This window comes from Microcaecilia unicolor, chromosome 10 (assembly GCF_901765095.1).
Source record: "Microcaecilia unicolor chromosome 10, aMicUni1.1, whole genome shotgun sequence".
Taxonomy (NCBI): Eukaryota; Metazoa; Chordata; class Amphibia; order Gymnophiona; family Siphonopidae; genus Microcaecilia; species Microcaecilia unicolor.
In genome coordinates this window covers 211,595,588-211,610,322 of record NC_044040.1, presented here as the reverse complement: position 1 = coordinate 211,610,322, position 14,735 = coordinate 211,595,588, and the positions used below count along the sequence as shown (strand labels likewise).

General features: G+C 46.8%; 1 protein-coding gene across 2 annotated transcripts in view; it reads left to right on the top strand.

The window, feature by feature from the left end:
- The window catches only part of CCDC50 (coiled-coil domain containing 50), a 79,386-nt gene that overhangs the window by 21,637 nt on the left and 43,014 nt on the right, over nt 1-14,735 (top strand). For both annotated transcript variants that reach the window (XM_030215832.1, XM_030215833.1), the window contains exons 2-4: nt 6,082-6,144; nt 11,684-11,813; nt 12,969-13,059. In XM_030215832.1, the coding sequence (XP_030071692.1) occupies nt 6,082-6,144; nt 11,684-11,813; nt 12,969-13,059 (284 nt within the window). The remainder of the gene's footprint in view (nt 1-6,081; nt 6,145-11,683; nt 11,814-12,968; nt 13,060-14,735) is intronic.

The window sequence follows — 14,735 nt, the reverse complement described above, 5'->3', positions numbered from 1 at the left end:
TGGGGCAAAAGGAATTCCCTTCCAAATCCTACAGTATTAAACCCTCATGACATACGAGCTTCCCGCTCAGTTTGAACACATGTACATGGGCTTCACAGTTGGGGTTCATAGTCCCACCAAGAGAAACTTTATTGGATAAATTTCCTGGAATTCAGAGCAGTATGGAGTGTTGCTAAAACTAGTTGAGGCTGTGACCTCATGTTTATGGTCAAAGCAATGCCTGTGACCCTACTAAGGCATATCCTAATGTGATGCCTATGTAGTGGCTGCCCAGATCGCAACCCCAAATGTGGCATATTTGACCCTGCTTGCAAAGTACTGCTCTAAAGGTTTACAGGTTTGCAAAAAAAAAAAATTATATTGATACAGTCAGGTGGTGGTGATATATTACCTCAAACAGGGTGAACAGGATCATATCTTCTATATTGTCCCAGTTCATATCCTGACCGCTTTCCGTTTCTCGTGGAATGACCCTCAGAGCCACGTGCTTGGCAGAGAAGAAGTCCCTGGTGGACAAGCTGAGTTATGTTTTATGACCACATGTATCTTCATGGACAAGGCTGTGGCTCAGATATTTTAAGAGTGGAGCACCCCCTGGATGGATGTTTTCACTACTCAGAATACGGATAGTATGGGGCAGGGTAGGGACACATCTTCAGGCACCTTCCTTCTGTTTGAGAGGAAGGTCTTCTATATGTGTATCCTCCAATTCCCTTGATAGTGAAAACTCTCCTAAAACTCAGATGACAAACGATCACCATCATTTACTTCATTATGGTTCCCTTTGTGGAACCTGCCGTAAGAAAACCCATACAACTGGTGAATTCCCCATCACCGATCACACAAGCTTAAGAGACTCTGTTTCACCCCAGTATAGAGTCCCTCTTCTTCAGTTGCATTTTGAAAGGATGACACTAGATTATTTGCATTTACCTGATAGTGTGTCACGAGTCTTTCTGGCTTCCAGAAGAGATTCCACTATATGGTCTTATAAGTTTAAATGGAGGAAGTTTGTAGTCTGGTGAGACACAGGCCCTTAGATCCTTGTTCTGTCCCACATAAAAACTGTTTGAATGCTTTCCATATTTTGGCTGAGTCACATCCGATGACCATCTCCCTTAAGGTACACCTTTCTGCAACTGGTGCTTATTGCCAGAATGTAAAAGGAAACCCATCTCTGTATGGCCTTTAGTTGGATTCATGTTAGGCTTGCTTCTGTTGAAGCCTCTCCAAAGTTCTCCCAAGAACATTTTTGTGCGTGCCACCCAGCTGATTTTACTCACCACCCGGATAACTTAACAGAACATTTTATAAACTATGAGGTAATCCCTTGCCCACATCTGATATTCCTTCATGCCACCCAGCTGGCAAAAATTTCTAAGGTGAACACTGCTCGCTCAGTGTCATGGAACCTCAGCATGGTATGAAACCCAGCTGACAAAGCTCCCTTTCAGCCACTCCATACCTGGAAGGTCTTAATTTCGCTGATAGTGACTTTTATCTTACAGATTGAGTAAGCTCCAGGCTCTAGTAACTGATCCACCTTGCATTAACTTCTTTAACAGGGTGGATTTGTTCATTCATCCCAAGTTTCTTCCTAAGGTCTTATCAGATTTCCATCTTAACCAGTCTAGTCTCCTGCCAACATTTTTTTCTATGCCTCATGCCCACAAAGGTAAAGACTCATGCACACATTTGGATTGCAAGAAATCCTTGACCTAAGTTAGATTATTTTGATCCAAATGGGGTAGAGGGCTACCATCAACAAACGCGATCTGCTATTATGTATTTCCTTTGCTTATGCTGTGGCAGGTTTGACTCGTGAGAATCCTGTCGCAGTTAACAATGTTAAAGCTGCGGTGGCATCAGTAACCCACATGTCTCCATAAAGGAAATTTGAAGAGACGAAACATAGACATCAGTTCATAATTTCACAGCCCAGTACTGTTTAGGAAAGGATTCCTGACACAAGGTTTGGCTAGTCAGTCCTTCAGAATCTTTTTGGGGATTAGAATGCAACTCCGTTCCCCTTAGGCTCATTTTTTTCCCCTTTCAAGAATAGTAGCCCACAAAAGTATGTTTGTATTTACTTTTTGGATTGCCTTGTTTTCTCCCCCCCCCCCCCTTTTTTTTTTTCTGTGGAAGGCAGACAGTAGCTAGGGAGACATGTACTGTGAGAACTTACTATCCTTGGAGCCATCAAAATTACTTACCTGTAGCAGGTGTTCTCTGTGGAAAGCATATAAGTCCTCACATACCCTCCCGTGCAGGACGTCAGACTCACAGAAACAGAAGCCTGCGCAGCCTTCTACATGGAATGTTCCTAGTGGAATAGCAACATTCCATGTAGAATCTCCAATAGTAGCAACATTGCATGTAGAATCTCCAATAGTATCTATTTTATTTTTGTTACATTTGTACCCTGTGCTTTCCCACTCATGGCAGGCTCAATGTGGCTTACATGGGGCAATGGAGGGTTAAGTGACTTGCCCAGAGTCACAAGGAGCTGCCTGTGCCTGCAGTGGGAATCGAACCCAGTTCCCCAGGACCAAAGTCCTCCACCCTAACCACTAGGCCACTCCTCCACTGTTGCTGCTATTTGAGATTCTATTCCACTAGTAACATTCCATGTAGAAGTCGGCCCTTGCAGATCACCAATGTGCAGGGCGTCAGACTCACAGAAACAGAAGCCTACGCAGCCTTCTACATGGAATGTTCCTAGTGGAATAGCAACATTCCATGTAGAATCTCCAATAGTAGCAACATTCCATGTAGAATCTCCAGTAGTATCTATTTTATTTTTGTTACATTTGTACCCCGCGCTTTCCCACTCATGGCAGGCTCAATGCGGCTTACATGGGGCAATGGAGGGTTAAGTGACTTGCCCAGAGTCACAAGGAGCTGCCTGTGTCTGAAGTGGGAATCGAACTCAGTTCCCCGGGACCAAAGTCCACCACCCTAACCAATAGGCCACTCCTCCACTCTAGTATATAATCATAGAATTCTGGCATAAGTCCTCGGTTACATGCACAACTTTTTAGGCATGAGCATGTAAGTGCTTACACCTAAATGTGGCAGTTTATGCTTGTCAGTGCTTGCACCCCCCCTGCCCTTCCCACACCCCTCTCACAGTTGCACACTACTGAATTTAGGTGCCAGGGTTAGAGAATAACACCTAAGTACATATTACTACTGATTAACTCCAGTGTTAACCAGTTACTGGTTTAGGTTTAATTTCTACTTACTTAGCCCATGAACGTCATGTAACAGGTACTATCCTAAAAACTTCAGCACAATTTTAGTGTGCTAAGATGAAAATGAGCATGCATGATTATAGACCCAGAGGGTTAATTTTTGGAGAAGAGGGCTTTTAAACGTCTTACATTAACGCTTGCCCTGTTATTATAAGCTTTTAATTGAAAGCACTGCCGATTGATGAGGGATGGGCAGCAACCGCTGAATTCCTGAAATCTTTTGTACAATAACAGATTTAATCTCCTTTTTTTAGGCTCCCTGCCATTTTCTGCTCTGTCAGATTTCATTAGCTCATACGCCAACCTTGGCCATTTCCTTAGTACATAAAGTTATCTTTTCTGCCCAGCTGTGTTTCCTTCCCAGAGTGCACACACCGCACGATACAGAAGCTGAAAGAATAACTCGTGTGGCACAGTGAAGGGCTTTGATGAAACAAGGCTGGGAGGGAAGCGCTTGGTCTGTCTTTTCATACACCCCCTTTTAATGCATTTTTATGCCTGTAGTGCTGATTTTATTTTATTTTTTTTTTTTTGGGGGGGGGGGGGGGGGTGGCGTGGAAGAGATAACAAAATGTAATGAACAACAAATTTAAAAACCCGGACTGCTCAAAAGTTTCCTGAAACAGTGTTTTATGAGATCTAACCAGGGTAATTCTTGTATGTAAGATCGCAGTTGCAGTATGTAACAATAATATTTCTAACTCCCATCACAAGAGATTCCTACTTCAATGTGCTCTGAGCCTGGAATGTGTTATGTGCTACAGTTTTTACAAGTAGATATTGGCTTGTTTCTCAACTCCTTGAGTAGCTTAGGATTTAAACTGTAGTGGTCTTCGTAAGGTCTGACTGGACTAGTTCAGATATTAGAGGGACAATGCCACTGAGCTCTGTGACTAATGCCATTAAGGTGACGTGTATTTTGTAAAGATGGAGTAATATAGTCACCGTGTGTTTCTTTTTGTTTTGTGTATTGGTCTAACTTGATATATTTCTGATTTAGGGAAAGGGAATCAGAGTCCGCTGTACTAACCACTAGGCTACTCCTCCACTCATTCCACCAATAAGAGCCAACCTCATCAGTGATGTCACAATGGCTTGATTGCCCGATACTTGGCTCACTTCTGATATTGTGATGTCATAAGGGAAAGGGAAATGGGTCTTGATATACTGCCTTTCTGAGGTTTTTGCAACTACATTCAAAGTGGTTTACATATATACAGGTACTTATTTTGTACCAGGGGCAATGGAGGGTTAAGTGACTTGCTCAGAGTCACAAGGAGCTGCAGTGGGAATCGAACTCAGTTCTCCAGGATCAAAGTCCACTGCACTAACCTCTACTACTACTACTATTTAGCATTTCTATAGCGCTACAAGGCATACGCAGCGCTGCACAAACATAGAAGAAAGACAGTCCCTGCTCAAAGAGCTTACAATCTGAGGAAGAGGAAGGGCTTGTAGAGCTTAGATGTTGTTTTTGATGGGCAGACTGGTTAGACCACATGCAGGGGCATTTTCGAAAGACAAGGGTGCCCATCTTCCGACACAAATCGGGAGATGGGCGTCCTTCTCTCAGGGTCGCCCAAATCAGCATAATCGAAAGCCGATTTTGGGCATCCTCTACTGCAGTCCGTCGCGGGGACGACCAAAGTTCACGGGGGGGGGGGGGGGGGGTGTTGGAGGCATTGCGAAGGTGGGGCTGGGGCATGCTTAAGAGATGGGCGTCCTCGGCCGATAATGGAAAAAAGAAGGGCGTCCCTGATGAGTATTTGGTCGACTTTACTTGGTCCATTTTTTTTCACGACCAAGCCTCAAAAAGGTGCCCAAACTGACCAGATGACCACTGGAGGGAATCGGGGATGACCTCCCCTTACTCCCCCAGTGGTCACCAACCCCCTTCCACCCTTAAAAAAAAACTTTAAAAAAATTTTTGCCAGCCTCAAATGTCATACCCAGCTCCATGACAGCAGTAAGCAGGTCCCTGGAGCAGTTTTAGTGGGTGCAGTGCACTTCAGGCAGGTGGACCCAGGCCCATCCTCCCCTACCTGTTACACTTGTGCTGGTAAATGTGAGCCCTTCAAAACCCACCCGAAACCCACTGTACCCACATGTAGTTGCCCCCCTTCACCCATAAGAGCTATGGTAGTGGTGTACAGTTGTGGGGAGTGGGTTTTGGGGGGGGGGGGTTATTTTATTTTTTATTTTTGTTACATTTGTACCCCGCGCTTTTTCCCACTCATGGCAGGCTCAATGCGGCAGGCAATGGAGGGTTAAGTGACTTTGCCCAGAGTCACAAGGAGCTGCCTGTGCCGGGAATCAAACTCGGTTCCTCAGTTCCCCAGGACCAAAGTCCACCACCCTAACCACTAGGCCACTCCTCAGCACCGAAGGTAAGGGAGGTATGCACCTGGGAGCAATTTCTGAAGTCCACTGCAGTGCCCCCTAGGGTGCCCGGTTTGTGTCCTGGCATGTGAGGGTGACCAGTGCACTATGAATGCTGGCTCCTCCAACGACCAAATGCCTTAGATTTGGTCGTTTTTGAGATGGGCGTCCTCTGTTTCCATTATCGTCCAAAACCTGGGACGACCATCTCTAAGGTCGACCTAAATGTTGAGATATGGGCGTCCCAGACCATATTATCGAAATGAAAGATGGACGCCCATCTTGTTTCGATAATAGCAGTTTCCCCGCCCCTTCGCCGGGACGTCCTTAGAGATGGTCGTCCCCGTTCGATTATGCCCCTCCACGGTCTTCATCTACTGTCATTTTCTGTTCGTCTAACCCATTGTGTTGTCTTATTTTTCTCTCCTGTTCCTACCCTGTTTTGTAGTGTGTCGAGACTTTGCAGTTCTGGAGGATCATACCTTGGCATACAATCTGCAGGAACAAGAAAGTAAGTGCTGGACCCATTCTGTGAAATTTCCCTGCTCTCATCTCATCCACCCACAGAGGAACAAAGCCTGCTCTTGTTATATTGTGTGGGTGCAGCTTTTCAGTGAGGTGTTCTACTAACTCGGAAGACCTATGCTTACTTTTTTCCCCACCCCTGCTGCCACTGTCACCTCCCAGCATTTAGCAAGTACGTATCTCAAGACTCTTCCAGTTTCCAGCCACTCTTCCTGTGCATTATGGAATATCATTTCCTGTTGGCTAATCAACAGGAGTGACGTCAGTGGATATAAAAGACGCATATAGAGAGGAATAAATGTGACGGCCCCAGACTCTAGACGAGAGAGTATCTGACACTTGAATTAAGGGCAGAGTTCAGAGTCTGTCCTGAATCAGGTGTTTCTATGTATATGTATTAGATAGAAGTGATGAGAGCCTCCTCAGGAGGTAGGATAAAGCCTTCCTCACACCAAAGATTAAGCAGAGGGCCTCGCCATTTAGCAGAGCTCAGTATAGAGAGGTCTTTATTTTCTCTCTTCATACTCGGTGGACTACAAACCAACCTTCCCTCTAGCTTCATAGGCAAATTAGTAGCCATAGCTCCATACATGACTTACTCTCTAACGCATCACACAAATATTTCCACATTGGTCAGTAATAATATACTTTCAGATCTCAGTGGTGTAACTTGCTGGTATTTAACTTTAACTACAAGCTTTACGACACCAACCTCCTCCTTGATCAGGCACTATATAATATTATTTTTTATATTGGTATATCATTACTCACAGTGCAAACCCACTTTTTTTAAATCTAAAAATTAGCTCAAAAACTTCAAAAAGTACTCATCGTAAGAAATGCTTAAAGTACTTTACAGCCGCAGAGAGAGAACAGACAGAGGTTGAGGTCCATGGGGGAGGGGGGGGTCTCTTTTGCCCCAAGGATGCTACTCAGGTGGCAGAGTCCCTTCCTCCTCCTTCTTGGATAATTGTCTTGGGGCCCGAGCTATCCTCCTCTGCCTGCTGATAGATAGGCTGTCTTGAGAGGCTGAGGGGTCTGCCCATAGGCATTTGGCCTTTGTTGGCAAGGCTGTTAAACTGTTTTTATTTATTTATTTTTTAAGTTTAGCCAACCTACTGTTTTTCCCCTGCCAGCTTGTGCTGTGTACTCGTCACCGTCGGAGGGGGGAAGAGGGGGATTCCAGGGCCGCTTGTGTTTCCCTAGCGTTCCTCAGAGTTTTGCAACAGCTGACATATGCTCCTAGCGCCTGAAGCGCTGTACGATCTGTTAGCATCAGGCTGTTGATTTCACGGGTCACTGCTCGGTCTGTGCAGTCAGGGAGACAGCGGCAGCAGTTCTGCAGGCTCTGGAGTCAAGAGGCACAGGCGGGGGCCGTCATGCATGGCTGTGATGGCAACCTCTTCAGTGTCGGCAGCAGAGGACTCGATGGCGGCAGTTCTGATTTCAGTGGGAACCACCACCATCTTGAAAACTGCGCCAGCTTCAGATCAGCCCCCTTGATTGGTACCTATGTTTCTCGCCGGCCCTGAATAGGAGTCCTCGATGTCCTCTGTGTTCGGGGGTGGATTTTTCCCCTCAATTCGTGTTGGCCGTGTATAGGGGCCTTCTGTCTCTAAAGAGGACAGCCACAGCCAGTCTCTGCAACCTCTACACGGAACAGCACACGAGGACTGTTCTCCTCTTGCTCTTCCTTTTCCTCTCTCTAAGAAGCAGTGGGTAGAGGCGAGAGTAGAGGATTTATTGGACGGTGCCTCTCCTCGGTCAGAGGCGGATCAGGACTGAGCAGATGAGGAGGTTTTAGAATCAGAGCATGGTTTAGGGGCTGATAGTTGAACGAAGGACTTGCCTCCTGGGGAGGATGCCTTGGTGGTCCGTATTTTCCACTGGGAGGAGTTCCAGGAACTTTATTTCTCAGGTTTCTTCTGTTTTAAAATTTGAGGAGGCTTCACAAGAAGCTCCTCGGATGGTGGGCCCTCTTTTAAAAGGCATCAGGAAGTCTTCGCGATCTTTACACATGCATCAAGACATTAGGGATGTCATTCAGACCCAGCGGAAGGCTGTGAACTCTCCTTTTCGGGTGGCCCGGTACATGGTCCGCCTTTTAATCTTTTCAGGAGCAGGACAGGGAACCTCTACGTCCTCCAATAGTGGCTGCTGTGGTTTCAGCAGTAACGAAGAATAATACTGTCCCTGTGGGCAAGGACACTGCGCTGCGGAATTCTCAGGACTGTCGAATGGAGGCTGTCTTAAAGCAGAGTTTTGATGTTGCGACCTTGGTGGTGGAAGGGGCTATCTGCAGAAGTTTTGTTGAGCGGGCCTGTTTTCACTGGGCGGAGAAGATCTTTTGCATCGAGTCAGATGATAGGTCCCTTGTGATCAGGAAGTGACTAAACTTGCGATGGGTTCATCCTTCCTTGTTGATGTTCTTTATGATCTTCTCCGTACTTTGCCTAAGTCTATAACGCTCAGAATGGCTGCTCGATGCTTGTTGAGATTGTGGGGCTGGTCTGTGGATGCGGCATCGATATCCAGACTTAGCAAGTTTCCTTTTCATGGGTCTTTCTTGTTTGGTGAGGAGTTGGATAAATTGGTGAAGAGCCTAGGAGAGACCAAGTTTCCTTGGCTTCCAGAAGATAGACCTAAACAGTCTAGTAGAGGTGTCTCTGGGAAAGGTAGATTTTGGGAGGCTCTGAGGTGATGATACTCAGCATAGTTGCTATTTTCAGAGGTCTCAGCCCTTTTTGGGGGGAGGGGAAGTTGTTGAGGGGGCAGAGATTCTGGTCTCTTGGCAATCGCTCCTGGACGGACCTCCCAATGTAGGTGTGTGGGTCCAGCTTCCGGTTCCGTTAGGGGCAAGGTTGCAGCAGTTCTGTTGGAGGTGCTATGGGCCAGAGCTCACATGAGACCACTGTCAGCTCTTCTGTCCTGTTGTCACCTCAGTCATAAGATTTGGAGGCCTGGCTTCCCCTTTAGTGTTTGGCGTGGCCCAGTCACCTCTCGAAATGAGCATGGCTGGAAACTGCTCAGTGAGTGATGCTGATAATGGATGCCAGTCTCCTGGGCTGGGGGTGGGGGGGCCACTGTGTGGGTAAAGTGATTTGGTTTCAGGAGACGCAATTCTCGATCAATGTGTTGGAGGTCAGGGCCATTTGCTTGGCGTTGCTCTTGTTACAGTCCCTTCTCATAGGCAAGGCGGTGCGAGTCCTGTTGGACAATTCCACGGCAGTGGCTTATTTCAGTCGGCAGGGGAGCACGAAAAGTCTATAGGTGGCTCAAGAGGCTGCTCTGCTTCTCTCCTGGGTGGAGCTTAATCTGTCTGATCTTTCTGCAGCACATGTTGCAGGGGTGGACAATGTCCAGGAAGACTACATCAGAGGACATCTCCTAGATCCGGGGGAGTGGGTTTGAATCCAGTGGCCTTTGCCCATCATGGACTTGATGGTGACTTCTTGCAATGCCAAGGTTCCTCGATCTTTTTTCAGCCAGAGGAGAGATGGAGCAGCAGAGGGCATGGATGCTCTACTTCAGACTTTGCCTGTGTCTGGGCTCCTTTTTGTGTTTCCGCCGTGGCCTCTAGTCAGCAGGGTAATTCAGCAATTAGAGCATCACTGGGGTCCCGTGGTTCTGGTGGCTCCAGATTGGCTGCACAGACCTCGGTTCATCTCCTGGTGGAGGAGCCGCTTTGGTTGCCTCAAATGGAAGACTTGCTGTGTCAGGGCCTGGTGCTGCTACCCAATTCGGCTTGGCTCTTGAGAGGGCATATTTGAGAAAGAGAGGTTATTCTTCGTCAGTAATTGCTACACTTCTGTGGTCTACTTCCATCGCTTAGGTGCGGGTATGGCATGTCTTTTGAGGATTGGTGTGCCAGTCGGCAGAATGAGCCCCTTAATGCATCATTGCCTCGGGTTCTGGATTTTTTGCAGGCAGGTCTGAACAAAGGTCTGGCCTTGTTGTTGCTTAAAGTAGAAGTAGCAGCCTTACATCCGCAAGGCAGCGGTGTGGACTTCATTGTTTTTTTGTTGTTGTTGTTGTGCGTCATTATAGATTGGATGTGCAGGTCCATCAGGATGTGGTGTTTGGAGTACTTACGTGGGAGGCAGGGCTTAGGAGGCCCCACAGTTGATGGCCACTGTTTTGGTACTTCCCATCTGTGCCGGTCTAGAGGGATGCTGTGGAAGAAGACATTAGGTCTTACCTGCTAATCTAAACCGGCAAAGAACCTGCCCAGATCATCTGTGTTAGTGGTATGGAGTATTGTCGTTGGTGGTGCTCCTTGCAAGTTAATGAATGAGGAGTTGGTAGTTGGCTGCTTTTACTTAAGAGGTCCAAGAACATTGTGTTGCTCCTTTGAATACTAAAAAAAAAAACAAAATGAGAGAAGGGCAACAATACAAGGTATCTACCCGAGGGGGTCAGTTTTGTTGAATGACTCTTCAGCGCTGGTAGTCATTACTGGGCTGGGCAGTAGCAGTTCATGTTGCTGTTTCTTTTCTCTCCACTTTGGTGATTCTGCTTGGCTATTCGTAGACCGACTTTCAGGGGACTGCGCAGCTCACTTATAGGTTTATGTGAAACTCTCTGTTTCTCAGACTCCATCTGCTGGTAGGAGTGCATAACCCATTTTTAGTGCTAGGGGCAGAGTTAGGCGTGCTCAGCACCAATGGGGTTAGCCTGTGGGCATTGGTGCACGAACTCTTACCACCTTGAAAATAGGTGTAGTTAAGGGCTCATGTGCTAATAGTAGAATTAGCGTGTGGCCTTTATTGCTGATATATAAAAATTGTCCACGTTACCCCGGTATTAAAAGGGTGGCCGTTAATAATAGTTATAGGCCACCTTTTGGCGCAGCTTAGTAAAAGGGTCCCTTAACTGACATGGTGACCTGGCACTTCTACTTTTTTATTCATGAGCTGAGTTGGGTATGGTATCAACCTGGATGGGAAATATCACACACATCTGTATGTATCATTATGGAAATGTGTTTTGTTAAGAATTTTTGAGAGAGAGCAGAGTGTTGGTGATAGGAATATGAGTTTTATTTTGATACTGGGTGGCAGAGTTTGTGTTTTTGATAAGGGTTCAGCTAATGCTGGATCATGTTGATATTGAACCAGGCTCTGGATGGCTTTTGGTGGTAAAGCATGTAGCAAAGAAGTGCTACATGATGGCCTGCAGCTTGACAAATGTTTTTGGTGGGATTTTAAAAATTCTTTTGGAGATAGTGGTGTTTCCTAGAGTGCTTCCTACTTAACTAATGCGTGAATTGTGGATGCTGCTTTTCTGGTACTCATTGGAAATTCTTAAGGTTGTTGCATTGACTCATGCGATGTATAAATATGATGTCTTCTCTTGGGGAAAAAGAATAGGAGCAATTTTGTCTTTGTTGGGAGGAGAGCTCAACTCTAACTTGGGTCATTGTAGATGCTTCCATTGTTCTTGCTCCTTAAAAGCCACTGTTCTCATTCCTTCTCTCCTTTTAATTTGTTTACTGACACTCTGCACTTTTAATCTTTTTTTTGCAGTTGAGAATCACTTGGCATCAAACATTCAGCGAACTCGTCTGGTACAACATGACTTGCTGGTGGCAAAGAAGTTGCAGGAAGAAGAGGACCTGAAGGCACAAGCTCGGATCCAGAAGCGCCACAAAGACTTGTGAGTGAAATGCCCCACCTCCCCCCACCCCCAGGTCCTGGGAATTACTCCTCCTGAAGCCAACTGTAACGCTCACTTCCTCAAACCCCCACTCACGTTTAGTGTACTTCAATCGGTTTTCGTTGGGTCTTAAGTTTGGTACGTCTGGAGGCTTCGTCCTCTGTATGTGAGGTCACATTCTCCAAATGAAGAAGTAATGAACTTGAGGTTCCTGCCATAATTTCAGTGATAGATTTAGATGCCAAAAGCTGGTTTTCCTTTGGAGGGCAATTAGATGCCCTTTACCCATGTAACATAGTAACATAGTAGATGACAGCAGAAAAAGACCTGCACGGTCCACCCAGTCTGCCCAACAAGATAAACTCAGTGCCATTTTTTGTGTATACCTTACCTTGATTTGTACCTGTCTTTTTCAGGGCACAGACCGTACAGGTCTGCCCAGCACTATCCCCACCTCCCAACCACCAGCCCTGCCTCCCATTTAAAATTTCCCTGCCTATAGTCATGCCCACATTCAGCAGGGGCATTCCGGTGGCAGGTTTAGGGTGGAGACTGTGTGCAGTGACCCTAGGATTATTGTTGTTATTTTTTATTATTATTATTACATTTGTTCCCCGCGCTTTCCCACGTAATGCAGGCTCAATGCGGCTTACATAGTAATTTGAAATACAAAGTTAATAGAATGTTAATAAAACAGTATGAAACAATGTCAAGTCGGGCTTAGTAGTGTATGATAAGTTGAGCTAGATAATATATGACTAGGATAAAAGAGGGTAGATAGGATAGGATAGTGTAAGGAGGGATAAAATTAAGGAGAGATGGAAAGAGAAGGATAGGAGGTTGGTATTTAAGTCAGAACAGAATTGGGGGTGGAGGTTGGCGAGATTAGGTTGGGGCATTTGGGTAGGCTTGCTTAAAGAGATGAGCTTTCAGCATAGTGATAATTTATGTAAGTTGTCAAATGATGGAGCAGGTGATCTTAGCAAACTCTGTCCTCTTAAATCGCTTTCAACAGCAGATAAGGAGACAAGCTTTATAAATAGCCATAAACGAGGGGAAAATCACACAGAATTTGACTTTCTCTCTCTCTCTCTTTCCCTTGCTCAAATTCCTGAATTTAGCTTTCATGAGCAACATTTCCTTTCTCTGTCCCAGGGAACATCAAGACTCTGAAATTGCTCAGGAAATCCAAGAGAAGCTGGTGATAGAAGCAGAGGAACGACTTAGGCAGGAGGAAAAGGATGAGGTAAGGAATAATTGCGCCATGAGTCATTCCTGAGCTCCAAATTTATGTGTTCAAAACAGTAGCAGTTAATTTTACAAGGACTTAAATTCTGAAGGAAGAATGACATCAGGGTTTTTTTTTCCAATATTGTAATTTTTGCAAAATGTGAGTTAAAAACAAAACAAAAAAATCTGTTGGATATTAACATACCGTGTTTCCCCGAAAATCAGACACTGTCTTATATTAATTTTTGCCCCCCAAAATGCGCTAGGTCTTATTTTCAGGGGCTGTCTTATTTTTCAGTGAAACATCGGGGTTGGATCGGGGTTGGCCTGCCCGCCCTCCGTCGCTCCTGGAACTAACCTTAAACGCCTCCTTTCACCTTCGCAGCAAGCAGCAGCAGGGCAGGCCACTCCTTCCTTCCGTGTCCCGCCCTCGCCTGACGTAACGTCCACGAGGGCGACGTACGGAAGGAAGGAGAGGTCTGCCCTGCTGCTGCTTGCTGCGAAGGTGAAAGGAGGCGTTTAAGGTTAGTTCCGGGAGCGACGGAGGGTGGGTGGAGGGGGGGCCCGGCGACCTCGGGTGGGGGGGCGGCCTTGTCCAGCTCTCAGCGGCCCTGCTTTCAAACAAAAATTTGCTAGGTCTTACTTTCAGGGGAGGCCTTATATCTACCAATTCAGGAAAACCTCTACTAGGTCTTACTTTCGGGGAAACAGGGTAGAAATAGTAAGCCCTGGCAAACGAGGACAAATTGAGCCATCCACTCTGTTCAGTTGTCTGCACTACACAGGTCTAACTTAAGTATATCTCCCAGTTGTCAGCTATACAAGCTTGACCACCGCTGTTTGTCCTAATACTGGTCTTTTACTGCCATCTTCCATCATTAATCATCTGCCTTCCTGGGCAGTTGAACCATATTCCTTTCGTACTAAAGAAAGAGATTAAAAGTGCAGAGTTATCAGTAGACATCTATATAAATAAAATCTCCCCTCAGACGTTCTGAAGCTCACTCCATCTGTCCTGAACTCCTGTCCTCCTGGTAGCAGTGGCGTAGCTACGTGGGGCCTGAGGGGGCCGGGGCCCCCGCAGATTCACCCCAGGACCCCCCTCCCGGCGAACCCGCCCCCGCCGCCGTCTGCCTTTACTTTTGCTGGCGGGGGATCCCACTCCCCGCCAGCCGACGTCTTCTCAGTCCTTCCTGCACTTCAATTTGTTTGCTGACGTCCTGCACGTAATTATACGTGCAGGACGTCAGACTCAGAGAACAGTTCTGTTCTCTGAGTCTGACGTACTGCACGTACAACGTGCAGGACGTCAGCAAACAAATTGAAGAGCGGGAAGCGACTAAGAAGAAGACGTCGGCTGGCGGGGAGTGGGATCCCCCGCCAGCAAAAGTAAAGGTAGGATGCAGCGGAGGCGGGTTCGCGGCGGGAGGGGGGGGCGGCAATGTCGGCGGTGGGGGGGGCGGCGCCGGGGGGAGGGCTAAAATGTGCCCCCTCCCCCCGGGCTCGGACCCCTCTCCCACGGAAGGCTGGCTACGCCCCTGCCTGGTAGGCTAGGCTATTCGGACTACTCACCCTCAGTCTCAGCCACGCCCATCTGGGCCGTAGGCCACGCCCCATCTGCACATAAAAAGCACCCTCAACGTTCTAAAGCACACTCTGAGGCTTCAATAGTTCGTATGTTCGAAGCTCTGT